The 26,952-nt window shown below is 52.5% G+C and overlaps 11 protein-coding genes and 1 non-coding gene across 12 annotated transcripts; 8 read left to right on the top strand and 4 right to left on the bottom strand.

Moving 5' to 3' along the window:
* Nucleotides 1–957: 957 nt before the first annotated feature.
* On the top strand, nt 958–3,058 carry AOX1_1 (Alternative oxidase, mitochondrial precursor; the record flags this gene model as incomplete). Its single annotated transcript, XM_049350779.1, has 3 exons — nt 958–1,254; nt 1,306–2,698; nt 2,751–3,058. The coding sequence occupies 3 exons, from the start codon at nt 958–960 to the stop codon at nt 3,056–3,058; spliced, it is 1,998 nt and encodes a 665-aa protein (XP_049214618.1).
* A 340-nt stretch (nt 3,059–3,398) lies between these two features.
* On the top strand, nt 3,399–4,802 carry J4E79_001874 (uncharacterized protein; the record flags this gene model as incomplete). The annotated part of the gene is made up of 2 exons (XM_049350778.1): nt 3,399–4,129; nt 4,193–4,802. 2 exons carry the CDS (start codon nt 3,399–3,401, stop codon nt 4,800–4,802), a joined length of 1,341 nt encoding a protein of 446 aa, XP_049214617.1.
* A 2,871-nt stretch (nt 4,803–7,673) lies between these two features.
* Nucleotides 7,674–10,675, bottom strand: J4E79_001873 (uncharacterized protein; the record flags this gene model as incomplete). The annotated part of the gene is made up of 4 exons (XM_049350777.1): nt 7,674–7,722; nt 7,897–8,173; nt 8,261–8,907; nt 9,930–10,675. 4 exons carry the CDS (start codon nt 10,673–10,675, stop codon nt 7,674–7,676), a joined length of 1,719 nt encoding a protein of 572 aa, XP_049214616.1.
* Nucleotides 10,676–13,382: 2,707 nt separating this feature from the next.
* Nucleotides 13,383–13,463, top strand: J4E79_001872. The gene has a single exon. It is a non-coding gene; the product is annotated as a tRNA-Ser (tRNA).
* Nucleotides 13,464–13,750: 287 nt separating this feature from the next.
* Nucleotides 13,751–14,889, bottom strand: J4E79_001871 (uncharacterized protein; the record flags this gene model as incomplete). Its single annotated transcript, XM_049350776.1, has 3 exons — nt 13,751–14,377; nt 14,446–14,810; nt 14,865–14,889. 3 exons carry the CDS (start codon nt 14,887–14,889, stop codon nt 13,751–13,753), a joined length of 1,017 nt encoding a protein of 338 aa, XP_049214615.1.
* A 415-nt stretch (nt 14,890–15,304) lies between these two features.
* Nucleotides 15,305–17,334, bottom strand: J4E79_001870 (uncharacterized protein; the record flags this gene model as incomplete). The annotated part of the gene is made up of 5 exons (XM_049350775.1): nt 15,305–15,419; nt 15,467–16,903; nt 16,951–17,041; nt 17,088–17,248; nt 17,300–17,334. 5 exons carry the CDS (start codon nt 17,332–17,334, stop codon nt 15,305–15,307), a joined length of 1,839 nt encoding a protein of 612 aa, XP_049214614.1.
* A 258-nt stretch (nt 17,335–17,592) lies between these two features.
* On the top strand, nt 17,593–18,730 carry J4E79_001869 (uncharacterized protein; the record flags this gene model as incomplete). Its single annotated transcript, XM_049350774.1, has 2 exons — nt 17,593–17,727; nt 17,858–18,730. 2 exons carry the CDS (start codon nt 17,593–17,595, stop codon nt 18,728–18,730), a joined length of 1,008 nt encoding a protein of 335 aa, XP_049214613.1.
* Nucleotides 18,731–19,336: 606 nt separating this feature from the next.
* J4E79_001868 (uncharacterized protein) lies at nt 19,337–20,278 on the top strand (the record flags this gene model as incomplete). Its single annotated transcript, XM_049350773.1, has 1 exon — nt 19,337–20,278. The coding sequence occupies one exon, from the start codon at nt 19,337–19,339 to the stop codon at nt 20,276–20,278; it is 942 nt and encodes a 313-aa protein (XP_049214612.1).
* A 259-nt stretch (nt 20,279–20,537) lies between these two features.
* Nucleotides 20,538–21,779, top strand: J4E79_001867 (uncharacterized protein; the record flags this gene model as incomplete). Its single annotated transcript, XM_049350772.1, has 1 exon — nt 20,538–21,779. The coding sequence occupies one exon, from the start codon at nt 20,538–20,540 to the stop codon at nt 21,777–21,779; it is 1,242 nt and encodes a 413-aa protein (XP_049214611.1).
* Nucleotides 21,780–21,935: 156 nt separating this feature from the next.
* Nucleotides 21,936–23,096, bottom strand: J4E79_001866 (uncharacterized protein; the record flags this gene model as incomplete). The annotated part of the gene is made up of 1 exon (XM_049350771.1): nt 21,936–23,096. One exon carries the CDS (start codon nt 23,094–23,096, stop codon nt 21,936–21,938), a length of 1,161 nt encoding a protein of 386 aa, XP_049214610.1.
* A 605-nt stretch (nt 23,097–23,701) lies between these two features.
* J4E79_001865 (uncharacterized protein) lies at nt 23,702–24,648 on the top strand (the record flags this gene model as incomplete). The annotated part of the gene is made up of 2 exons (XM_049350770.1): nt 23,702–23,745; nt 23,958–24,648. The coding sequence occupies 2 exons, from the start codon at nt 23,702–23,704 to the stop codon at nt 24,646–24,648; spliced, it is 735 nt and encodes a 244-aa protein (XP_049214609.1).
* Nucleotides 24,649–24,993: 345 nt separating this feature from the next.
* On the top strand, nt 24,994–25,925 carry J4E79_001864 (uncharacterized protein; the record flags this gene model as incomplete). Its single annotated transcript, XM_049350769.1, has 4 exons — nt 24,994–25,141; nt 25,193–25,230; nt 25,279–25,422; nt 25,479–25,925. The coding sequence occupies 4 exons, from the start codon at nt 24,994–24,996 to the stop codon at nt 25,923–25,925; spliced, it is 777 nt and encodes a 258-aa protein (XP_049214608.1).
* Nucleotides 25,926–26,952: the final 1,027 nt, after the last annotated feature.

The following is a 26,952-nucleotide window of genomic DNA, read 5'->3' as shown; positions in this document are numbered from 1 at the left end:
GTGCAGTAGTCACCATGAGACGTCAGCGCCGCAAGACCCCCGCAGAGGGACGCGAGCTAATCCCTCTTGCCGCAGCTGCATGAGCTTCCAGGACTATCATCCTTGAAGCTACTTGGAGCTCTGGAAAGCACAGCATAGAGTGCTTGAACCTGTCTGGCCATTGCGAAAGCCCGCGCAAAGATTTCGGATCAATTCCTTCTCTGTGCATCCGTCATAAACGATTCTCATATCTCGGTTATCGCTTTCCCGACGGCGGCTCACTCAAACGCCTCGTTCATTCCTGTTTATACGTGATACGCTGGAGCTCGACGCCTGGAGACGCTACATCGGCCTCTCAGCTTCGGGTCCGCAATGCTTACCCCCAAGAGTGGGCCTGTGTACGCAACCGAGCATGTCTTCTTACTGGATATGTTGCTTCTCCGCACCCAACTAGCAAACATGAAAACTGCAGCGTCTATCCCAGTCCGGTCTTTATCCAGTACCGTCGGGACGGTATGTACCCTTGCGCGAGCATTCCGACCAATCATTGTTTGCGCACCTACCCTGTGGAAGTCCGGCATAGACGCAGCCTACCTTGCGGATCCGCAAGTTTAACATGCCGCTCCCCTTCGAATGGCCTCGACGGCGACCCCTGCGGTCCCATGATGGATGGTCGCAGCCAACGTCTAAGCCTCTTTGGCTGGGGAGGCTGGCCAAATGGTACATGTCCCCTCTTCGGTGCATGCATCTTGCTGCTATCGGAATTGACGGCTGATGGACAGCGCGTAGTGACACAGCCTAGATGACGGACCCTCCTTGAAGCCGAAGATCCTGGAGATGCGGGGTCTGAACAGTTTAAAGAGACGTCGTGCCTTCGACTGAGAAGAGCATCATGCCCAGTTGACTTGTCTCCTGCGGTCAACGATACAACAATAACACCTTTCTAATTATATCTTTATCTCATCGACAGCCTTCAAGATGACGATTCCCGATGAGGTCGACATCATCGTGTGTGGAGGTGGTTCTTGTGGTTGTGTGGTTGCTGGACGTCTGGCCAATCTCGACCACAACCTCCAGGTCCTCTTGATTGAGGGTGGAGAGAACAACCTGAACAACCCATGGGTCTTCCGCCCGGGTATCTACCCGAGGAACATGAAGTTGGACAGCAAGACTGCCACTTTCTACTACTCTCGTCCCTCGGAGTGGCTTGATGGCCGCCGAGCTGTTGTGCCCGTCGCCAACATCCTCGGAGGTGGATCTTCCATCAACTTCATGGTAAGAACTTCCCATCCACATTATCATTAGCAGTTATTGACTTCCCATCAGATGTACACTCGTGCCTCCGCTTCCGACTACGATGATTTCCAGGCCAAGGGTTGGACCACCAAGGAGCTCATTCCCTTGATGAAGAAGCACGAGACCTACCAACGTTCCTGCAACAACCGCGACATCCACGGTTTCGAGGGACCCATCAAGGTCTCGTTCGGTAACTACACATACCCGATCAAGGAGGACTTCCTCCGTGCCACCGAATCTCAGGGCATCCCGACCACCGACGATCTCCAGGACCTGACCACTGGCCACGGTGCAGAGCACTGGCTCAAGTGGATCAACCGCGATACCGGACGACGATCTGACTCTGCTCACGGCTACATCCACAGCACCCGCGCTGTTCACCAGAACCTGCACCTCCTCACCAGTAACAAAGTTGAGAAGGTCATTCTTGAGGGAGACCGCGCCGTTGGCGTCAAGGTTGTTCCGACCAAGCCTCTCCACCCCGAACAGCAGATGTCGAGGGTCATCAAGGCTCGCAAGCAGATCATCGTCTCCGGTGGTACTCTGAGCTCTCCTCTCATCCTTCAGCGCTCTGGTATCGGTGACCCAGAGAAGCTCCGCAAGGCTGGCGTCAAGCCTCTCGTCGATCTTCCTGGTGTTGGTCTCAACTTCCAGGATCATTACTTGACCTTCGCCACCTACCGCGCTAAGCCTCATGTCGAATCTTTCGACGACTTCGTCCGTGGCGACCCCAAGGTCCAGGAGGCGGTCTTCCAGCAATGGAACATCAACGGCACTGGCCCACTCGCCACCAATGGTATCGAGGCTGGTGTCAAGATCCGACCGACTGAGGAAGAACTCAACATGATGGACAGCTGGCCATGCAAGGAGTTCCGCTCGGGCTGGGACTCGTACTTCAAGGACAAGCCCGACAAGCCCGTCATGCATTACTCCGTTATTGCTGGTTGGTTCGGTGACCACATGGTCATGCCACCGGGCAAGTTCTTCACCATGTTCCACTTCCTCGAGTATCCCTTCTCTCGTGGTTCCACGCACATTGTGTCGCCAAACCCGTACGAGGCCCCCGACTTCGACGCTGGCTTCATGAACGACAAGCGCGACATGGCTCCTATGGTCTGGGGTTACATCAAGTCCCGTGAGACTGCCCGCCGTATGGACGCCTACGCTGGTGAGGTGCAGGCCATGCACCCCTTCTACGGCTACGACAGCCCAGCCCGTGCCAAGGATATGGATCTTCAAACCACCAACGCCTACGCGCTCCCTGGTAACATCACGGCCGGTATCCAGCACGGATCTTGGACTATGCCCATCGAGAAGGGTCGTGCAGCCAAGCCCAACTTCTTGAGCTCGAGCTGCCAGGACATTCAGGAGGACTTGCAGTACTCCACCGAGGACATCAAGCACATTGAGGACTGGACCAAGCGTATGTATTCCCCTACTCATGAGTCGTCGGACATCTCACTAACACACTACAGGCCACGTTGAGACCACCTGGCACTCGCTCGGTACCTGCTCCATGGCACCCAGGAACGGCAACTCCATCGTCAAGCACGGTGTGCTCGACGAGCGCCTCAACGTCCACGGTGTCAAGGGCCTCAAGGTCGCCGACTTGTCCATCTGCCCCGACAACGTCGGTTGCAACACGTACTCGACTGCGCTCCTCATCGGCGAGAAGTGCGCCGTGCTTACGGGTGAGGACTTGGGCTACAGCGGCAGCGCCCTCGACATGAAGGTCCCCAACTACCACGCCCCGAGGGAGATTGCTGGATTGTCGCGCTTGTAAAAAGTCGCTGGGATAGGATGTCTGTTATATAGTTTTCATGATTCAAATGAGTTAATGTTATGTTGTGTATACTTACATTCGTACCTCGTCGTGATTGTGGTGTTTGGTTGGACTGCTGGCTTACTGGTCGTACGATGTCGTGATCACGCTAGTGCCCATCTCCACCCCATTCATTGGTTGTTCCTGATATGCTAGCCGCTGACCCACATGGCATGAAATGTTTAGTCGGAGACCGGAGGCACCACATACTTCGTTGTGTAAGCCTTCTTGTCTGTCTTTACATTCCACTTTTCCTTTTTACCTTCCTAGCCCTTGCGGAGAGTTGCCAGACCCAGCCATCATGTCCGCACTAACCCGAAACCGCGCATCGCAACTAGCGGCCAAGATCACGCGACCAGCCTTCCAACACACCATCCGCAATCTAGCAACCGTATCACCAGTACAAACAACGACCCGCAACCACAAAATCGTCGTAATCGGCGGCGGCTCAGCCGGCATATCCCTCTCTCACCAACTCCTGCGCAAAGGAAACTTTTCCCAAGACGACATCGCCATCATCGACCCCGCGCAATGGCACCACTACCAACCGGGCTGGACGCTCGTAGGCGGCGGTCTAAAAAAGAAAGAAGATTTGCGCCGCCCCATGAAAGAGCTCATGGATCCACGCTTCAAATTCTACAACAGCGCTGTAGGAAGCTTTGCACCAGAGGAAAATTACGTCCTGACCAGTAACGGCGAGAAGATTGGGTATGAACAGCTGGTTGTTGTGCCCGGTATCACGCTTGACTATGGTAGTGTGAGTGGGTTGAAGGAGGCGTTGGAGGAGAAAGATGCTATGGTGAGCACGATCTACGACTATGCGTATTGCGATAAGGCGTATGAGAATGTGAAGAAGTTCAAAAAGGGTGAGGCGGTGTTCACACAGCCAGCTGGTGTGGTCAAGTGTGCGGGCGCGCCGCAAAAGATCATGTGGCTTGCGTTGGATTACTGGAAGGATGCTGGGCTGTATCCGAAGGATATCAACGTCGCTTTTGCGACGGGGTTGCCGACGATGTTCGGTGTGCCGAAATAGTAAGTCGTCTCCTCTACCTGCCAGCATGAAAACGAGGCAGAAATGTGCTAACACCCCACCAGCGCAGCAACGCTCGAAAAGCTCCGCGTAGAACGCGGCGTAGAAGGTCTCTTCCAACACGACCTTACTTCCATCAACGGCAACACCGCAACCTTCACATCCCCCAATTCCCCCACCCCTGTGAAGAAACACTTCGACTTCCTGCACGTCGCGCCCAAGAACGTGCCTTGGGGGTTCATCAAATCTAGCGCTCTCGCCAACGAAGCAGGCTACGTTTCCGTCTCGGATTCTACAACGCAACACACTTCTTACCCCAACATCTGGTCCATAGGCGACGCGTCCTCTTTACCGACATCTAAAACCGTGGCTGCCATCACGGCTGAAGCACCGGTGTTGGTGTCTAACGTACTCTCAGCGATGGAGGGCAAGAAGCTGACGGCTAGTTACGACGGGTACACGTCTTGTCCGTTGCTGACAGGGAGGAAGGAGGTGTTGCTTGCGGAGTTTATGTATGGGGGTGTGCCGAAGGAGACGTTCAATGGGCTACTGGGAATTGATCAGGGAGTGCCGCGGAAGGCGTTTTACTGGCTGAAGAAGGACTTCTTTCCGTGGGTTTATGGGAAGTATCATGTCAAGGGCGAATGGGCGGGGCCGAAGGGGTTGGCTAGGTGAGTGGAAAGTGGGATGGGTTCGCGCCGCGTGTGGCCGGGTAGAGGAATCGTCGGCATATGAGCACGTCTCGGCGCTTGGGAAGCTGCAAAGGCATTGTTGACCTATTTCAGAAATACCTACCTTCGGGATCTGAATCCAAATATTATCGTAGCTGTTGCAGCAGCATACTGTGCAATAATCGTGGGCAATCGCCTGTTGTGTGTGATTGGTGGTGCTAAACAGAACTCACAGAGCTATGGCCACGTACCGTATCAGCTAAAGAGAACATGTCGAGATTGTGCGCTTGTTTACCGACGTCTTTTTGAACAAGTGCCTCATCGGAAGATTAAAGCCAGACAAAGCGTTGTCGCCGGCCTGTGGCGGCGCAATTGGTTTTGCGCGGTCCGTCAAGCATCGCGACTGCGAACTGACTGGTACGTGCTCACCTGGGCAGTCTAGCGCTTGTACCACCTCTGACACTTCCAATACCTCCGCCGCTTCTACTACTTCTACCACCCTCACCAGCCCTACCACGCCCATCACCTCCACCACCTCCACCACTTTCGATCCGCCATCAATCCCTGCAGCTAAGACATCTTGGCGACCTTGCCCGTCTACCCGTCTCCATTTGCACCATGACGAAACCCAACCTTGGAAGGTACCCGTGCGTACCTCATCACCGGTATCTACAAGATCAAGGAGCTTGGTCAGAAGGAGTACCACCTAACCCTGCAAACTTGGAGCGCCGTAACTGGACTAAAAGAGCCTGACCCCAGGAATTGGGTTACTCAGACGGTTTTGCCATCACTGCCCTTATTCCTTGGATGGCGAGATGGCTGCCTCAGCCAAGAAGAGAAGCCTGCTGCAGTTATACGTCAAGACATGATGCAGTCCATGAGCGATGACTTGTGTTGGAGAACGTTCTCATTTGGGACTGAACATGGCGGCACGGGTTACTTTTGTACGAGCGGGGCAGGAGGATACATGACACTTTCAGTTCTTCGGGGAACTGGCAACAACCACCCTGGCGACAACGTCGGAGTTTGCAGTCACCCAGTCTCTCGGATGAGGCCCCCAGAAGACGACAAAGTGGCGAATGCTTCACCCGGCCCGGCCTCTATTTGCTAGCCGGGCACCGAAAACGATAATACAGCGAAGGAAACAAGAGGACATCTGAGTGTATGACACTCATGCTGGCATGCATGTCCACGACATGAGGGGACTGTATGAATGCAGTAAATGCCCAAAGCTTTGGTACGACCTGTACCTTCTAGCTTCACACGAGACCAGGTGTAAAGGCAAGGAGAGTTCGAAGTACGCGCGGTTCGACGGCGTACATCGGGCTGAATACATACCTTAGTCAACAACTGGCAAAGCGAGAGGCGTGCTCGCCGGGGCAAGGTCTTCCAGTGCCGCACCGAAAGCATGGAAGTCTGGAGAAGAAGACATGGCAAAAGGCCTACCGATATTCGCCAGAAAAGTCTTCGACACGTTGGTTGACAGCCACGGTAGCGACCTGGATGTCCCGGGAACACTTATTGCATTGTATGACGTCCACACGTCATGCGCTTCAGCGGACAAATTCTCCCAAGCGCACACGACAATCGACCCCTCCATAAGGTCGTACTATGCTCGCGCATACAAGTTCAAAATATCGATACAAGCCTGGACAAACTCGCCGCTCGCGGGATCAAGCCATTCCTCCCCTCCATCGGCTTGGATAGTTTCGCATGCAAGGCAGACCTCATCCTGCCATGGCTCCAGCGCTCTCAGTCTTTCACGCTCATCATCCGCTCACCGGATTTGGTGTATGGCATGGACATAGCCTACTTCCCCCAGCACAATTCCGGCTTTTACTATGGGCTCTTCAAGCCCATGACCTTCTTGTGGGATTTTCCACAGACACGGCGGTCGATGACGGCGTCAAGAATCTACTGGCGGCCTGGAAGGCTTGCCAGGACTGGAAAGACTACGGTCAAGCACACAACGGTCGCTTGATCGGGCGGAACGGCGACCCGCAACGCGTGCTCAAGAAGTCAAAACGTGGCCCAAAGAAATCGCCCGTGGTTCCTACTGGCGTAATGACTAGCTTTTTCGAATCAGCATGAGCACAACATCGATCATGCCACATCACGACTACGCAATACCTGATATTTGCGACCTTACAAAGTCACGAGACCCTCGTTACCTGTTCGTTTTCCGACCATATATCTGTTTGATTGTCACACCGGCAGAGCATGTACTCTGTCATATGGCGAGGAAACCTCGGACGACATCAGTTGATAAGGTCTCGCTACAATAGTCGGCGAGAAGGAGGTAGAAGACTAGCACGTCTCTTGCTACGGTTTCGCATATACGAGACAGCGACATGGGCGTTAATGGCACTCATCCCGATAAATACAATAAAAGGTTGAGCATACACGATATTCTACAAAAAGCGGATGAAAGACGTATTTGCGCTTCATCCTTCAGGGTCTAGACGGGCACGTGGTAGACTACGTCAAACCCTTTGTTCGAAGACGTTGCCAGGTCCAAGATGGTTCTGAGAGTGCAGCTCGGTGACGACGCCGAGATTATTGAGTCTCTTCGGCCAGGAGGAGCGAGGATGCATTGTGATCAGGTAAGCAGCGGTTAGGAGACGTCCACAAACGCCATCAGATCTGCGGCCTCCACTGGCCGACTCTCATGAAGTGCCGTACCAAGCCCTTTCAATGATGGCTTTACGTATTCAACAGTCGCACAACGTGGGCACGCGCCATCACCGCCAACGGGATATGTTATCTCCTAGTCATTGTTTAGTTTTAGAATTCATCTTAACGATAGCTATTGTAGTCTCCCCGCTCAGCTTTAACAATTAGTTATACCAATGTGCACTGCATAGTAGCTTCCTAGCTATCCCTTGTTGTACAGCTGATACCCCAGCAACTCCAGTTGTAGCTTTCTAGTGCACGTATTAGCCTTAGTCATCGCTATTCATGTTGCAACGTAGCCTTCCAGCTAGCTCATGCGTGTCACTTGTAAGTTCTCCGAAAGCTATCCCCTCTCCAAAGGCATTCCTGTCAATAGTAGATACCTTCAATCAACAGTCGCACGATCAGAGCCAACCTATTCTTACGGTACTCTCGCCTTGCCTTTCGCCTTGGTGATGGCGTCCTCCTTGGCTGATTGCACGTCTTTGTCGTCGCGGCCCCGCACTCGATCCCGGACTATGCCGAATGCACCTTTCGCGATCTCCTCTGTCGTCATATTCTCCCGGTCCTCGAGGCTCTCACTTGCAGATTGCAGCTCACCAAAAGCGGCAAACATGGAGTTGGCTTTCTTGATCATGCCCGCCTCATGCAGCTCCTGGTAAGTTCCTTCGGTGAACAAGCGCACAATTTCGACCTCTTCTTCTTGTCCAAGGCGATAGACTCATGAGGCCGCCTGATGCTCTGTAGCCCAGTTGAACGCCGGCTCAACATGCACGACGGTAGCACAACGATGTTGAGCGTCATGGCCAGCGATGTTGAGAGCATACGTTGTTATGAGGATTTGCGGCATGTCCTCTTCGTCGAAGGCCCGGATATTCTTGTGACGCTCCTCCGGAGGCATGTTGGTGTCCAGGAGGACCGCACAAATTCCAAGGAACTCCACAAGCTTCAGGAACATCTCAGCGGATCTGGGGAATTGGAAGGTTGCGAAGATCTTTCGGTGGCTGGCGACTTTGGTGTTACCAAAGATCACCCGCTGGATTTCCCAAAGCAAGTACTTCATCCTGGGCGAGCCCCACAAGAATTGCCGTAGAACCTCTTCGTCGCTATCCAGCGGGCGATCTATATCCTCTGGGTTCAAGGCTCCAGCTGTCTTCATCCTCGCGGTGAGAAGAGGGAGAATCTCGTGCCGCTGCGCACGAATGGCCGCCGTCGACATCTTGTCGAGCCCGGAGAAACCGATGTGCGTGCACAGCACCGACAGCTTTGCGAACTTGGATCCGATCTTTGCTAAGTCCGTCTTGGAGTCCTTCACCTTCGCGCTCTTTGCCAACGAGACCGCTTCGAAGTGCTCGGCAAACTCACGCTGGTATCTGTCTTCTCGCTCGTTGTAGGCCGCCAAATCGTCAGCGATAGTCAGGGCTTCCCCACAAGAACTGACACGGGATCGTTTCATCCCTTTCCAGTGGGCGGTTCTTATCTTCCGGGTTCGAGGCTCCAGCTTTCTTCATTCTGGCGGTGAGAAGACGGAGACCCTCCTTTCGCATCGCGCGAATTGTCCATGCTGACATTCGATCCATGAGAACCCAATGTGGGTGCAGAGCACCGATAGTTTGGAGAAATTGGAGCTGGGGCTTATGTGCACTGCTTTTCTGGGCTTTTTTGGGGCGGCCGTACGCTTCCATGTAGCTACCCAAGATGTCGCCATCAAATTGTCAGACAACTGTAGATGGTGTGTATTCCACCGCATTGTTTATACATTGACACCCGGTATCTTCTTGGTAAATTGTAGGCTTCCAGGTATGTACAATCACAGTGATCAAACCATTAGTAAAGCTAGTGTCTTCTCGCAGCTGCTTGATAACTTTGCTGGACAAATGAATTGAGGGATTGTAGGCTCCTCGATACCTATATCACGAAAGCATGAACCAAAAACAAGATTCATGTTCTCACTGGTCTCTGCAACATTATTACTGAAAAGATTTCTTGACAGGACCATCATCGCAAGGATCTTCTGGACGCGTGTGGCGACGATCTTTACATCCACTTCATCCATGACGGCCTTCTTGATATGCCTTCCAATGTAGTAACAGAAGGCTGCTGTTGAACAGCACTTCAAGCTGTCAAGGTTGGCCGGATGGTAGTTGTCGTATGGGTTTTCTGGGAACGGTGCTGGTATGTCTACCAGTATCAATTGGCCATCCACTTTCTGGTGGGATTTTCGGTCGAGGCTTGAAGGTTGGTCGCGGTGGTCCTTCAGCAGCGCGGTCTAGTACGCGCACTACCGGCCGTACGATATCTCTGTCCTGATCTCCATGTCGCCAAGACCATCCATCGAGTTGTAGTCGCTCTTCCAACCCCCGATCGACTCAGAGCGGTCCTTAACGACAGTGTGATGTAGTGCCTAGAAGAAGCGATCGAGTAGTACTTGTTACTATTCGAGACCCTGGAATAGTACCTATCGTTGGGGCTCTCCTGAACCGGAGGTGAAACATCCTTCACGATAGTCTTGCCGTCGATCTTCTTCCTGTCATTGCGATCCAGGCTTTGTGGACGATCACCGTTGTATCTTATGAGCGCAGGCCAGTGCGAGCACTGCCACCCGTCTTCGATGGACTCCTTAATTTGTTGAGCATCTAGCTCGTCCACCGAGCTGCAGTCGCTGTGCCAATCCTCGAGGGGCTCAGAGCGGTTGTTGACGCCAGTCGCCAAGCTCTCATTGAACTGGTCATACCGCGACTCTCGAACCTTGTCAGTGCTGTGGGTTGAGTTTAGGTCGGCGACCCATCCCCATCCGACGAACTCCAGGAAAGCCAAGTACCCATCAAAGTCCAGGATAGTGTCAACAACAGACGAACCTGTGAAGACAGCCTTGAAGTAGGCGTCAAACGACATCAGGATTTTTCCTTGGCGAGTCCGATCACATCCACGGATGCATTGAGCCTCATCAAGAATGATGCGGAGAAAGAGCTTGTGCCGTTGCCCGCGCGCACTCTCGGTATCTTTCAGGTGTTGTAGCTGGCTGTAGCTTGCCACCACAACTGTGTGTCCCGCACGAGCTGACGTGTACACGCTATGCCTCCTGTCTAAAAGGAGTCGCTCCTTGCGAGTACCAGCTTCCTCGCCGTGGTTGTAGACGTCACCGTCGATTTTCAGTTGATTGATATCGCAGCTTGCCTCGTCTTGTCGCACTTGCGGATGCATTGTCTTACGTCCTATATGATCCTCAAGAGTCAATCGCTTTCTCCTCGCTTCCTCTTGCCATCTTTGAAGACTTGGAGCTGATTGTATGTAGCCGCCGCAACGGTTGGACCTGCTCGGATTGACGCATAAGCTGCGTGCTTGGGGTAAAACAAGAGGCGCTCCCTCCGAGCTCTGGGTGGTTGACTGTATTGTAGACGTCTCATTCGGTCGATCTTGTGACCGTGGTAGTATAAGTCTCTGAAGTGGTCCTGGTTCATCAGTCCTCCGCGCGCCGGGCATCGACTCGGAGTTGCCATAGATAGTGATGACGTCCCGCTCGGTCAGACTAGCGCGAGCATCGCGTAGAGCCGCCTGCCACGAGAACATTAGTGGCGACTGGCGTCCTATCGTTCACCATGGCATGTGATACAGGCGAGGTAATTGAGTGAGGCGCTAGACCAGTCGGAGTAGCTAGCTTTTGAAACAGAAACGGACCCGGTGAGGTGGGCGCTCCTCCAGTGATTGGGGTAGGCGTTGCTTCGGTTGAGTGAGTTACCAGGTCAGTCAGAGCACCTAGATGGGGTTGGTTGAGGGCGGCAAAGCCTGTGATCGCGGAAAGAAAGACCGAATGTCCTGCGTCTTGCGGGCCAGGGCGACTTGGGTTGGCTTCTTACGCGCCATCTTATACTGTCTAGGCATCGTAGTGCGAGTGAAGGGTGGTGGGATGAAGAAACTTGTTTCGCGACGCGTTGTGATCTTGGCGAGACGGCGCGTCACGCACGCGAACTGCGCTCCACCGACCGCGTAGAAACAAATTGAACTGCGCGAACACACTATCTCAGTGCTGGTAGGGTGAACTTCCATAGTATTGCTAGCTCCAGGGAGACACGCACACTGTGCGTATGTTAAGTTTTGTTGAAATGAGCATTAGGTCAGTCAAGGGTTCCTCTGGACCCTGTTGGAAGCGCCAAGGCCGATGCGACTGCCTGTTTCGTAGGTGAAGGTGAGAGAAGAGAAAAGGTGAAGGCAGAGTCAACGCTACCAGGACCATTTAAGCTCTTTCCACCCTTTTCTTACTGCCTGTCTTTAAACCACCTCGCCACATCCTCTGCGACTTGCACTTCGGAAAGAGATGAATACCGATCAGAACAGCGCTGATCCTGGTGCTGGCAAAGCGATGGCGTGGCGAGAGAGTCCCGGAACTGTACAGCCGGATGCCAACTTCACACTGTACGAGCTGGAGCTCACCGACGGCAACTTCCCAGGACATATTCAAATCGCGATTCCAAAGCCCCCGTCCACGGACAGCATCCACCCCAGCTCTTCCCACTGCGAAAACACCAACTCGAAACGTCTGCATCCTTCGGCGTCTACAGATGCGAGGAATTTGAAGCGTAAACGCACTGGTGATGATGCAGCTCGAGTATCGAAAAGGGCCCCATCACCAACGTTTTGTGGGGGAAGAATTGCAGATCTAAGAGGTCCACCAATGGCCATACAGCCAGCATCGAAAAGGGCCCCATCACCAACGTTTCGTAGGGGAAGACTTGCAGATCTGAGAGGTGAACCGATGCCCACACAGCCAGAGGTTCCTCCTGTGGACACATTCGAGTTCTTGAAATGGGTAAGAAGCCAAATCGTGGGTTATGCGCCAGCAGATGCCAAACGAATGCTATCAGCGATCGGCTGTTTGAGAGGTCCAGATACTCGGGAGCTTGGCTTCGAGATAGCGTTGAAGATTTTGGGCAGACACATAGCCACGTTGGTGGAAGAAGTGAAAGAGATGGAAACCAGGTACGACAAGGTCCAGAAGTCAGGTGGTACTTGCGTTGAGTCTGTCTTGCGAACTATCGATCAGGCAACTCGTCAGCTCGACAAGAGAAGGGTCGATTTCGTCGAGCGAGTGGGGGCTTTCGAAGCGGAAGCGAAGGCATGAGGTCGGATGGCAAGAGACGTAGCGAATTCGTCCGTGGACAGCATTGTTGACGCCGGTTCTCCAAGGTCGTCAGTCAGTTAGTGCGAGGTTGAGGGGTCACTAGTTTGACTGGTCAGCAGTGAGCTGTTCCGCAAGGCTCAAGTATATAGGTACGTGGCTATACTCCCAAGGTCGTCCATCCACTTTATACACGATCTTCCCCCTTTTGGTCTGCTGCTTGCCGACAGCTTAGGCTAACAACCATCACCTTAGAATACGTACCTAGGTATGGAAAGCAACATACTCAATGAACCAGCATTCGTGTTTCAGGAATCATCGGAGCTGTGCATTCCTCGAAAGTCTATTGTCGAATAATGATGGGGTGATGGCAAGAGATGTTGGAAGTTGCTAAGTCCAAATTCAGCTCAACGTCCCCGCACTTACCGCCCGATTACCCGTCAAACTTCCAGCCCCACGAACACGTCCCACCTTCCTGTCGCCGCAACTCAACATCTTTAGCTCTCCTCCACCAGATCCACTCAAAATTCCTTTTCGCGACCTCAAACGTCGGCATTTAGCCCTTGAGGATATGAACATACCAAATCCGGATTTCTTCATCAATTAGCAACCAACCAATTGCTCGGGTGCTTTGGCGGAGTAAGCATTTCCTCATTACCTTTGATAGTTTCAAGCCCTAACAGTCAAAAGGTGGTTAACGCGCTGGCCTGCTAGTCCTCTGTATTGAGGGAAGTTAGCCAGTTCCTTCGGGAGCGTGTGTTCGAATCACACAGGCATCGCATATTCATTTTCTGGGGCGTTGTGGCGGAGTGGTTATCGCGCAAGACTAGAAATCTTGTTCCTTCGGGAGCGTCAGTTCGAATCTGGCCAACGTCGTCTTTTTGCTCTAGCAGCGTCTTCGGTGTTGTGGTGTTGATGGCATAGGGTTGTGAAGGTTGGATTTTTTGGTTGGGGAGTTGACATTCGAACATCAATGTGGGGTGGGGTCTACAAGGAACTCTAAACTGATATAGCCTTATGGCGGCATCAGAAGCAATAGTCAACGTGTACTAGAGACGTGGTTCAAGTTCTCCTATATCTTGTTGTTGAATGTTGTGATTAGACTTGAGGTTATTGGCTTATCTCTCGTGATCTTACAATACCCTTACACATCAGACTACCTCCTAATCGATAGTACAAATGACCTTGCCCTTAGTCTTGTTCTCCTCCAACAGCCTGTGCGCATCCTGCACCTTCTCCCACGGCAATACCTTCTCTACAAACAGCTTGAAACTGCCATCCGTCATCTTAGGCAACGCATGCTCCACAAGCTGATCCCTGAGCTTGCCCTGATACTCCTCGTCTCTCGATCGCAGACTGCTTCCAACAAAGGTACACCTCTTCCTAATGAACGCACTAATATCCGTACCCTCTGGCACCTTGGTTCCTCCCATGAAGCCCAGATTGACGATAACACCATCTTTAGCGATAGCGTCAAGGTTTGCTTGGAAGTAGGATGCACCAATGAAGTCGACGATGATGTCTACGCCCTTGTTGTCTGTAGCCTTCATGACTTCTTCCGCCCAGTTCTGAGATGTTGTGTTGAATGCAGCGGTTGCACCGAGTTCTTTGACGGCGAAGTCGCATTTGGCGTCTTGACGGGCGGTTGCGTAGACGGCGGAAGCGTTGTCGGCGAGGGAGAGTTGGATACCGGCGATCGAGACTGATGAGGCGGCTGCGTGCCAAAGGATGGTTTTGCCGGCAGCGAATTGACCGACGAGGTACATGGCTTGGGTTGCTGTGATCCAAGTCTGCGAGGATTGGTTAGCAAAACGATAATTTACGGTGCGCTGGACGCTACGAGAAAGCATTGACTTACCTCAGGAATACCCGCGCATTGCTCCCAAGTCAACTCCTTTGGTTTCCGCACCAGCATATGTGTTGACACAGCAATGTACTCGGCATACGCTCCTCCATATGCTAGGCCAAAGACTTCGTCGCCCACCTTGAAGCCCTCCTTACCTCCACCCTCTGCGCTCAACTCTGCGATTGTACCCGAGAACTCTACACCAAGAATCTTCGAAGCACCAGGGGGTACTGGGTACATTCCTTCACGTTGCAATAGGTCCATGCGATTCAGACCAAAAGCCTTGATCTTGACGAGCGCTTGCGACTTTCCGAGCTTCGGCTTGGGGATGTCGGTGATGTGGAGGTTCTCGATTGGGCCTTTGCCATCTTTGATATCTTCGCAAAGTTAGCGAATTCGGCGTTTCAAAGTACAATAATGTCGGTACACACCTACTGCGCGCATCGTGTCGCTCATTGTAATAGTCGATGGGGTTTGTTGGCCGCTGAAAATGAAGACGAGTAGATTGAAATGTAGAAAGGTGGCGCTTTGCAATTAGTAAGGGGTTGTCAGAGAGATTGTCAGAATGTCAGAGTGTCAGAAATTCATAAGGAAAGTGGTGGTCTGTTCCGAGGCCATTCCGGTAGCTACGGAAATGATTGGTAATGACGTTTGAGGGGCAGCTAGTCATTGAGCTTGAGCTATGGTGGGGTCGGACAACATAGGCCGCGGCAATAAACTCATAATGGTATGGTACAACTTGCTTCGTTTGTGCGCTTGTCCGCGCGTACCGTCGTGTGCATCTATCTAACATCCATCATTTGAAGCTCTCATGTACATTGCTGAATACTACCGCACGCGATGCAGCTGCTGGGAAGAGACATGGCCTACTTCAGTTTACGAACAAGGTGTCGTCGTCGATGTTGTACTGCTTGATGAGCTGAGCCAGCTTGTTGGCCTCCGCGGCGTAGTTGAGCTTGTTCAAGTTCTGAACCTGGTAACGCGGTCTGCAAAATATTAGCAGATATCAAACTACGACGTCCACTACACTTACTTTGGCTGGTCCTGGTATGTCTCCATCTTCGCCCGCACCCTGAAGTTGAACGTCTTGCATGTAGCCTCTTGCATGACATTCATGAAGTTCTGCGTGTTATTCTCATCGTCATCCATCTTGATCTTCATGGCATCGTTTGCCGACATGCCGACAATGTCTTGTCCAGCTTCATCGAAACAGCTCAGCCACAGCGTGCCGGTGTGGTCGCCAACGTTGACGCTCAGCACGTAGCGGTATTGAGGTTCAGGGAAGGTAGCCTGGCACTTCTCGCACCACCAGGCACCGGGGTTCTCCTCAATGACCTTCTTGTTGCAACCTTGCGTCGAGCACGCGGGGTATGCAATGGTAGTATTCTTGACATACAAGACAGATGCTCGGAGGCTTAGCCATGTGGGTGTGTCTTGGAGGTATGCTTCCTCCTCGATGACTGCCGAGATGGGCTTGACTTCGTTCTTGGAACCGCCTGAAGCTGAGGTCAAGTTCTGGTGTGTAGAAAATGTCGCAGTCTGTCCAGCAGCGTTGAACCATCCTTGCAGCTTGTGAGCCTCATCAATGTCTGGATCTACCATCATAGTGCCAGAGCTCAGCAAACTCAGGCTTCGTCCGCCAAAGTCAGAGACCTTGGCTCCCTTGAATGCAATGATTGATTCCAGCGGCGCTTCGAAGCTCTCGGCAGCTTTGCCCCAGATGGTAAGTCTGACAGACGTCTGGCTGTCATCGGCTAGTGTCAACTCTCGCTTGCTGTAGTCCTTGTTGGTGTTCTTCGATGTTATCGTAGTAACCTCTGCGACCTCCTTCAAAACACCGATAGTATCGACCGTTGCGTCCTTCTCGATGGTATTCAGGTCACCAATCTTGGTGAAATTGAATCGTATCTGTGGTTTGTTCTCCTGGTCCTCCGCCTTCTCAACTTCGGTATCGCGTTCGAATTGCAGTTCGTAGTCATTGGGCAGGTTGGAGAATTGCTTCTTCGCGAGCGTGACTCGGCAGGGTGCTGAAATGTAGTATACGGTGCCCACCTCGAAGACGGGGTAAAGCTTATCAGCGATTTCGGTAAAAGCCGTGGCTCGGATCTCGCCAGTGTCATCGAGCAGGTTTACGCTGAACAGCTTGCCCGTTCCCTTCTGGTTGTGCCATTCTTTCATATCGCTCTTGGCTGTGCATCGTGCGCGGATAGTCCACTTGTGTGCATATGGCGAGAGAGACTCGATAGGGTAGAGGTTGGGATGCGAGGAAGTACCGGGATTGCTCTGATGAGTAGGGAGGGATCGCTGCTGTTGTTGAGGGGCAGGCGCGGGCTTCGATCCGTAGAAGTTGTTGCCTGAGATGGCTGCGGGTTGTGCCTCAGCGGCCTTGGTGTCGAGAGCTTCGGGCTGTCCGATCTTGTCGAGTTCGCCGTATTGGGACAGGACCTCCAGTTCCATGATGATCAGGATGCTGGCAATTGTTAGGGCAGAACACTTGTAAGGGAAGAAAATACGTACTTCTTATCCTTGACACGCTGAGGGTTGTACTTGAGGAGGCGAACTATTGAGCCCTTCTTAAGCTGACCAGAAGTGACAATGTCGTTGGCGGCTGCACACGATTAGCTACGTCCGTATGGTGCCTGCGCTTGACTTACTTGTCGCGATCATAGTCTGTATGAAGTTGCGAATGTCGCTCAAGACAACACGGAAGCGCTGTACTGGGTTCGCCTCGCCCGCCTTAGGCTCCATGGTCTTGATCTGCACGCATTGCAGGACGGGATTTTCTACGAAGCAGCCGCTGGGCTGGAAGATGCTCCTAGGCGGTGTCAGAGTGCGACATAGAATTCTTCAGCATGCCAATACTCACTGAATAGCGCCTTGCGTAATTGCTCCCTCTGCCATCGTGACTGTGATGCGTGTGTTTGCGTGGTGTTGAGATGGCGTGTGTCGGTGGCGGGCACACGTCGAAGATGAGAAAGCGCGTCGACGCGTCTCGACACGTGACTCAGTGGCCCCGCTCTAACCGCATCCACGCGTCCAAGTGGCTCTGGGGCTGTGCGGGGCTACGTAATTGGCTTGGACCCTTCACAGCCAGCTGCAGCTCACTCATACCAGCTTTCGCGTATATCGACTTTCAACACTACACAATCTACAGACATCATGGCGGACAACGACATTGCTACGCGCGCGCCCGAGAGTGATGCGCAGGAGAAGCCTCAAGAGCAACCTCAAGAGGCAGCAGCGGAGAGCGTCTTCCCCGGAGACACCAGAGCGCAAGAAGGGCCAAGCATGGGTGTAAGTCAAGTCATTGTCATGGGAAGCTGCATATGCATGCCCAAATTTCTGTTGCTCAAGACACCTTGAATGTGTTGTGGAACCCTGCATCTAGTGCTCCAGCTCTTACTGCCATATACTGATTATCCAGGAACACTGCACCACAGATCGTCCAACACCTTCCGGCGAGAAACCCACCGGCGACCTCACAAAGCTAGGCGGCGTCGAATGCTACATCGCGAAACCGGCCGACTACCCACACTCGCCCTCGAAGCTCCTGCTTATGCTGACAGGCGGCACTGGCGTCAAGTCTACAAACAACCAGCTGCAGGCTGACAAGTACGCTTCGGAAGGCTACCTTGTCGTCATGCCCGATCAGTTCGACAACGACCCAGCGCCGAATACTGTTGATATGACAGAGATACCCAAGGAAGCATCATGGCTAGAATCGGTCAAGCTGAGGACCGCGGAGGGCATCAAGTCATTCATGATTGACATGTGGCTCGCTCGGCATACTCCCGAAAAGGTCCTTCCGCTACTTCACAAGGTTGTGGAAAGTGCAAAGGAAGAGTACGCCGATGCTGTTGCCAACGGTGGAGGAATCTATGGCATCGGCTACTGTTTCGGCGCCAAGTACATCCTGATGTTGGCATCCGAGCTGCCTGACAGTGTTGCCTGGGGCCAAGAAACCCAGAAAGATGTAGAGCAAGGCACGGTCAAGAAAGAGCCCGTTCTCAGGGCCGGCGCTGTTGCGCACCCAACCATGACATACAAGGAGGATCTCGAGGCTGTCAAATCGCCCGTCTACATTGCCGCTGTCAAAGATGACCCCATGTTCTCCGAAGAAGACGCATTGACACCTGGTCGCAGAGCCATGGAGACGAACAAAGTCGAGCATGAGATCCAGGTATTCGAGGGCGTACCTCATGGTTTTGCTGTATACGGAGACTATGAGGATGCCAAGATCAAGCAGTCACAAGCCCAAGCTTTCGGTCAAATGTTGGGCTGGATACAGTCTCACTAAGGCTACTGTACAACGAATAAACGTACCTTGGCATTCTTCTACAGATGCGTACAATGCGCACCCGATCCGGCAATGTTGGTACTACGGCGTTACGATAGGTAGGCATGGCGAAAGCCAAATCTGAATTCCATCTCATTAGCGACCCGATCAGACATGGGAAGCTTTTATGTCTTTGTTCTTTCCTCTGACGTGCTTTCTGTCTCATCATGCGTTCATACTGCATCTGCTAAAACGCATTCTAGTAGCAAGCTTATCTCCAACAGTCTAACCGTGGTATGCAGCAGATCTTCAAGACTGTTCCGCGTCGCTTTGAGTATCGTGCGTCTCTTTTACGCCCCAATTTGACAGCCTATGTGTAGAATGCCAAGATGGGGCGATGTACCCTGCAATAATCCTATATGGGTAACCACTTCAATGCACTGATCCCTGCTTCGACGTCATCGATCGGGATGCTGTAATTGCATGCAGAATTCCAAGACTTCGTATTGACCCGGCGTAACAGAGTTCTCGCAGCAACCGGGACGCAAGTAGACACATATAAGCTCGAGTTTCGAAGATTGCCTTCCATTGTCACTATCAGATAGCTCATCGCTTACAAGACGCATGATGTTATCGTTCCTTCTACTCGCCGTTGTCATCATTCAACTTCACTATGTTGCTGGCATTACAATCGCATCCTACCCCCTTTGGATAGAGCGGACGCCTCAGCCCTACGCCATCGAGAACTTCTACAACGGCAGTACGCCTGCAATTCTCATATCAGATGGTGTCCCCGACATCCTTTCCAACCAAAGCGTCGACCTCAGCGCCAACGCCGAGACACCAAGTATTAGACAATTCGTCGATCACCGTAACATCCGCCTTATCTACGTCATCTGCGAGGTTTCGTACCGCCTCGTCGCCGATAGAAGGAAGGGTATCAACAAACTTGAAGATCTGAAGGGCAAGAGGATTGGCAGTTTTCTGGGTTCGAGTGCGGAAGTGTTCGTACACAATATGATGAGTAGTGTCGGTGTGCAGGATCATGAGTACGAAGGTGTTAATGCGTGGTGGTGCATGAAGACGCCGTGTGCAAACGATACTCTCCCGTATCTTCTCAATAACGGAAGTCTAGATGCGTTCGGTATTTGGGAAACTTCTGTCGAGCTCGGCGCTAGGGCTTTGGGGGATGACGCGATCATCTTCCAAAACGCATCAATCTACCGAGAAGTCTACGCGCTGTTCTCTACTACAGAAGCTCTCGACAATCCCTCGAGGCGCAAGGACATTGTAGAGTTTGTGAGGGCGCTTGACAAGACACGGGACGTATTCACGAATACGCCGAAGGAGAAGAACGTTTTTGAATATGTGGCTAAGACTGTTGATGCAGATGTGGAGGTTGTCGAGGCTGTTTGGAAGCACCATAATTGGAGTGGACGGTGGGATGATGGGATGATAGACTTTTTGGTGGAAGAGGATGGGTATCTAGCGAAGCAAGACAACCGGACGATCACTCCAAGGGAGGAGTTGGAGAAAATGTTGGATTCAAGTGTTATCGATGAGTTGTAGAGGACAAAGTAGGATCATCTTCCGACAATGCGAAAATCACTCATGGATCATGAGGCATCTCAGTTCGGGTGTATGTTGCAAGATTATTGCCAATATATTCATGCAATTCTGTGTCGCTTTGGCTTTGAGGAGAGCATCACTGACACTGCGACATCCACCAGCTGGACCCTGCATGACTCGCGTCTCAGTAAATTTCCAGGCCCTTCAACTGCCCCTCCAGATACTTTGCGAACACAATACCAACACTACTGAAATAATCATGGACGACCCGGAATTCGATACGCAGACTGATCTGCAGACGCAAAGCATCTTGCTCGCCGCCGCAAACCACGACACCGCCTCGCTCCGCAACCTTCTGCGCCACTCTTCCGCGAACGTCCAAGATTCCGAGACTGGTTTTACGCCTCTGCACGCCGCAATCGCTGCCTGTGAGCCCGACGAAGATGACGCAAAGCAAGTCAACGGAAACACAAACGGAGAAGCAGCGGATGGGGCGGAAGATTCGAAGAACGAAATGGACAGCGCTGTAAAGACCATCAAATTTCTTTTCGAGAACGGTGCGATATGGAACGACTTGGATTCCAATGGCGAAACACCGGGATGCATCGCGCATCGATTGGGCCTAAAAGAACTATACGAGCTTTGTGTCGACGCAGGCGTGCGCGCAGAGATGCTGCTGAGTCGCATGGAGCAATACCAGCTTCTTGGAGACGATGATTCGGACGAAGAAGACGAGGAGGAAGATGAGGTTGAAGAGGTGGCTGAAGGCGTCGAGGTAGTGGATATCAGCCAAGAAGAAGCGCAAGGCGACGAGTCAACCGAGAACCCCAATTATCTCTCTTCCAAGCTCACGTTCGACCGCGACCGATTACTGGACGATTCCTCGAATGGAGTCATGATGGAATGGGAGACAACGCTTATGCGCAAATCTGCGGAACTACTGGTACCAACAGAAGGGCTTCGCGTTCTGAACGTCGGTCATGGAATGGGTATCATCGACGGTATCTTCCAGGAGAAGAAGCCAAAGGCTCATCACATCATCGAGGCGCACCCAGATGTCATCAAGCGCATGAAAGAGCAGGGGTGGCACGAGAAGCCGGGTGTCATCATCCACGAGGGCCGCTGGCAGGACATTGTACCAGGTCTTGTTGAAAAGGGCGAGCTATTCGACGCGATCTACTTTGACACCTTCGCTGAAGAGTACAAAGCACTACGCGAGTTCTTCACAGAACATGTCATCGGGCTCCTCGATCCTGCCGGTGGTTCCGATGGCGAAGGAGGCAAGTTCGGCTTTTTCAACGGCATGGGAGCAGATCGCCAGATTGTCTACGATGTTTACAACAAGATCGTTGAATTCGATCTCTTCGAGGCTGGTTTCGACACAGAATGGGAAACGGTCCCTGTACCGAACTTGGATGATAAGGGTGAATGGGAGGGTGTGAGGCGGAAGTACTGGGTACTCAATGAGTACAAGCTGCCGACATGCAATTTCATCGGTTGAGAACAGATAATTCCAAGAACTGATCTGGAGATGAATTTGATGATGAACAGTATTGGAGAATCTATCAAGCGACTACGGAGACTCTCCAGGCTCGATGAAGCGATTCTTCCAAGCCTTACTCCGGAACACCGCGCTGAAAATAAGATGCGATAATCTCTAGTTGCCATTCAAACCGTCCATAAGACCGTGCATTTGTAGCAGCTTGTTGTATCGGTTCTGTTGCGGTTCAACCAACTGCTTTGCTGCCTCCGCTCCTACGACAGGCATCGCCTTCAATCCATCATTCTTCAACTTCTTCGGAACCATCCTGGGATCCAGCAAGCCGACCTGCACAAGAACAGAAGCTTGATCCCAATACATATGCCCCGAAACCAGCTTGTCTCCTCTTACCGCCACGATACTGACCATGGGTATCTCCACTCGCTTGTTCGTTGGCGGCACACCTGGCAGCACCCAGTCGACCTCGTCCGAATGCGTAAAAGACACAACCATCTCGTCCACTATACGATTGACACCCATAGTCCTCGAGACCAACCGTATAGAGAAGTCTTCCACCAGGCTAGGCACAAAGAACTCTCCGTAAAACTCCGCAAGCTTCTTCCTTCCCACACCTCCCTGCATAGTCGGCAAGATCGTAACATGCGGGCTATCCTGCGTCATGTTCTTCACCACACTCATACTCGCGCGATCTGGATCGTCGTCCTCAAACCTCGCATTCCAGTGGCTCAGCGCAATAGGTTCAAGATCCACGTTCTTCCCAAATCCTTTCCGTATACATGCTAGCGCTCTTGTCCATGCCAGGTTCGCTTCTACCTCCGAATACGCTCGCGAAGATGGATCCGCAAATCCCGTGGCACACTTCTCGTACCGATACAGCTTCCACTCGCACATATCTGGTCTTGGGCTAGACTGGCTGAGTCCCGCTATGTGGACTTGCAACTGATGCGAATTTGGGTACATGGTCTTTGGGCTTGGTAACACGCTTGGGTAGAACGCTATGATGGCGCAGCATTTCGCCAGCGGTTTCTGTGCCGTCTTCAACACGACACTCGCTGCATCGCCATAAGCTATAATCGCGTAGTTCTCGCCCAGGTTCAAATTTATGGATAGTTCTTTGAGGGACCGGATGTAGGCTGCTTGGTTTTGCGTGTTGGTGTCGTATGGCAGGTATTGCGCGTCGTAGCCTTCTTCGCGCCAGGACAGCAGCGCTTTCTCTGGTGCCGGGAGTGCGCAGGTGAGATATATGCGCGGCGGACCGGAGTTGAATTTGAGGAAGCCGCCTGTTCCGGGCTTGTTGTCGAAGGACGTTATGGACATATCGGGCGATGTAGAAGCGAGTGTAGCTAGGCAAGCGCTGCCGAAGACGATTCGAGTGTGAACACAACGTCTTCGGCGCGCGGGGCTGGGCCTTCAACGGCTTTTCAATTCTTGTTTCTCCGCTGCGAGGCGCGTGGCCCTGATCCCCAGCCACATCGACCAAGTTTCATGTGGAAAGCTCGGGGTTCGACAATGCGGGATGACGTCATGTTCGAGATTCGGAGTGGGGCACTCGCGTGGCATGTCTGCGACGGCAGGCAACAACGAGTGTTTATCTCGTGCTTATGCTCAAGACCTATAGGAACGCGAATGAAACCTGCAAGGTGATTCATCTTCAAGAAAGCCCTTCACTCTTATTTCCCAGTGTATCCACAGGTTCTTCTGTTCTTCTCACGTACGAACCGCAATGACCAAATTCCCGATTCACGTTCAGCTCCACAGCCGCTACAACGTCTTCGACGCATCAGGGAAGCTACCATTCAGTGTAGTGTTTGGTCTTTGTCGGTTACAAAAGTCTGATACAGACCCTCGATCAATACTTATTGACACGGTCGGTTCAGTCTTCGATGTGCCTTACGCACTGGCGCATGGCCTGCTAACCCTGTATGAAGAACGCCCCGGGGAAGCTACGCAATGGGTTGAAGTGGATGTAAGCTCGCTTGGAGAGGTTGATGCGAACAATCGAGGTTGCATTTCAGTTCCGTCCCGGGTTCATCGAACAAAGATCTGGAGACATGATATCACGGTATATCTATGCGCTATTGATCTCCAGGGCGTGTTAGCGTCAGTTTTGAAGCCGGGAAAGAGATACAAAATAAGACTCGCAAGTCGCGACCTTGGAGTCAAGAAATGGACATACAGTAACCAAGAGGATTTTGCCGACAGCGACGGAGATGGCGAGGAAGTGAGACTAGTCAACAGCTGGCGCCACGGTAATGCAGCTTTCAAGGTCGTCGATGACCTAAAGTTTCCACCGCGACTAGTGACGAGCATGTGTCTCGTCAATGATATATCGTTGGAAATCACTGTCGTTAATAGTGGCTCCGAGACTGTGACCGTACAGTCACGGGGCCAGCAGAAGTTCCTCGTCCCATGGGGTCCTTCAGCTACCGAAACGAATACCCTCGACGGTCGCCGCAGGGTCATTGATCAGTCAGAGATGAATCGTCTGCCCACATCAAGTTTTCTCATCGTCAATGCCGCGACTGGTAAAATGATGCACAGGCAACAGACCAGCATCTGCCAATTGCGGCATGCGAAAACCGACCTGAGAGCCAAGATGGATGAGTTGGTCACTTTGAAACCTGGAATCCCATTAGTCAGTTCATTCGATATTGGACGCACGCTCCGAAGCCTTGAGGATGGCCGATATATAGTTCGGATGCGTCCAAAGGGTTGCACATGGTGGTGTGGTGAGCTGGAGAAGGAAGAGGGAGAAGGCGACAGGGTTCCCGCCCGTTCGTGGAAGGGTTTCACTGTTCCAATTATGCTGGCTTCAGAGGATGAGTTGGGCATAACCATCAAGGATGGGAAAGTAAATGGAAATGTGTGAGATGTGGTCGGTGGCTTCGCTGGTGCTAATGCACGCACGCTGACGTCATGTTGGATACCGTCGCGTGGCACACGCGTGGCAGGGTCGTTGCTGCTGTCCGCGCGCAACATCAATTCGTACTCCAGATGCTTGCGATGGATGTCCGACAGAATGCCTCCGCGGTGTTGGAATTATCACTGCACGAAGAGGTAGAGACGGCCGATTTCGGACCGGCGGGGCTTTTTGATTCGACATGACGCCATGTCGAAAAGTCCCCGTTTTACTAATCGACGTTGCCGCCGTGAACCACCCTCCAAAGCTCCAGAACACATCTCAGATACCTGATCGTATTCTGAAAACCTCACAATGGCTTCATTCTTCCCTCGTGCAGCTTCTCGAGCTCTGCGCGCTTCGGCGCGTCCTGCCCTGAGGGTACAGCGCCCTGCTGCCCCGCTACTCCGTCGCGGAATCGCGCTTCCAGCTGAGCAGCCACGACTGAGGCTGGGATCCATTGGTATGTAGTGTTTGGAGTATATCTCAGATCAACGGTACTGACTACGCGCAGCGCCTAACTTCCAGGCGAAGACCACCCATGGCGACATGGTAAGCTTCTCCGACGAATGCTGCGCAACGCATGCTGACTTCAAGTAGGACTTCCACAAGTTCTTGGACAACAAGTGGACTATCCTCTTCAGCCACCCTGCCGACTTCACACCTGTGTGCACGACTGAGCTTGGGGCCTTTGCGAAGCTCAAGGATGAATTCGATGCGCGCGGCGTCCAGATGATTGGCTTGGTACGCGTCTATCGGCTCATTGACAGGTCAAGATTGGCCTACTGACATTGCTGTAGAGCGCCAACGACCTGAGCTCTCACGACCAGTGGATTGCCGACATCAACGAGACCTCCAACACCACCGTGCAGTTTCCCATCATCGCCGATGCCGACCGCCACGTCGCTTTCCTCTACGATATGATCTCGCAAGACGACCTCGATGCGCTCCAGAAGAACGGCGGCATTGCCTTCACGATCCGTTCGGTTTTCATCATCGACCCAGCGAAGAAGATCCGCCTCACAATGTCATACCCCGCAAGCACGGGCAGGAACACTGCGGAGGTACTGAGAGTTATCGACAGCCTGCAGACAGGAGACAAGAAGGGCATTGCTACACCTATTGACTGGCAAAAGGGCCAAGACGTCATCGTGCCACCCAGCGTCAGCACTGAGGATGCCAGGAAGAAGTTTGGCGATGTCAGGGAGGTCAAGAAGTACCTGCGCTTCACCAACGTTGGGCAATAGACGGACAACAAGCGGACATGTAAGATAGAATATACGAAAAGAGCCTCGTGAAGTTGATACTTTTCGGTTCTTTGGCCCGACAAACAAACTCTTCCAGCCTTCATCGTGCAGTTGTGGTGCCGCAAGGGCTGCCCAGCGCTGTCCATCACCATCGTTCACGTTCATATCATTCCAGCGTTTACTACTACTCGCGATGACAAAAATGGCAGTTCTGAAGTGTGCGTTACTTGTCGTCCTCCGAGTTCGATCCCTAAGCTACATTCAGAATAGACTTAATACTTCGAATAGCCTCCTCTGATTCCCTCTCCGCAAGGGATGCAACAAAATACTGGCAGTGCGTTGCGTCTAGTCGTGTTCTGATTGCAAAAACTTGTTCAGAGTACGTCCTTATAAGGAACCAGATATCTTCGTAGTCTTTTCGTTCTTGTCTAAAATGATATGCATTCAGCTTGCTAGCCATTGCGCTCACTATGTCAATGAGAGGAAGCTGCTTTGATCCGATGTCTGTGTTGTAGGTCACAATCTCCGAGTTGCTTTGAATGTCGGTAGGGGCGCCGAGAGAGCCTGTCGCAGAAGTTATCGATTTGTCCATCATAGTCAGCCGCGAGAAAACAAAGAGTGACGCTTGCCTCCGAGGATTATATCTACGGCAACCCAGAGCTCTGGAACACCAGGATCCAAAGGGCCGCCGACCAGAACGAAAATTCTCATCACGCCGGACGTAGGGCCAGCAGGACGACGGACTCTATGACCTCAGTTCGTCGCTGGACAGATTAATGGCATGTTGAGTTGCTCACCTGGCTTGCACGGAAAGCACATCGATGGCCCGTTGCATCGTACATCCGACAGCCACGTCAACGTCTTGGGTATCGCGAATGCTTCCTCGAAGCTTCAGCGCAAATCCGCCCATAAAGGCGTAGGGGACGGCGTTGACTTGGAATACCCGAGACATGAGGTCTGCTGCAGCGAATAATTGAGAGGTAACAGCACGATTCGCCGCAGCCACCAAGGCATGCTGTTGTTCAGG

Source organism: Alternaria viburni (assembly GCF_023758015.1).
Source record: "Alternaria viburni strain BMP 2772 chromosome Unknown scaffold_3, whole genome shotgun sequence".
In the NCBI taxonomy this organism is placed as follows: Eukaryota; Fungi; Ascomycota; class Dothideomycetes; order Pleosporales; family Pleosporaceae; genus Alternaria; species Alternaria viburni.
The sequence above is the reverse complement of the archived record's forward strand: the minus strand, read 5'-3'. Positions and strand labels throughout refer to the sequence as shown.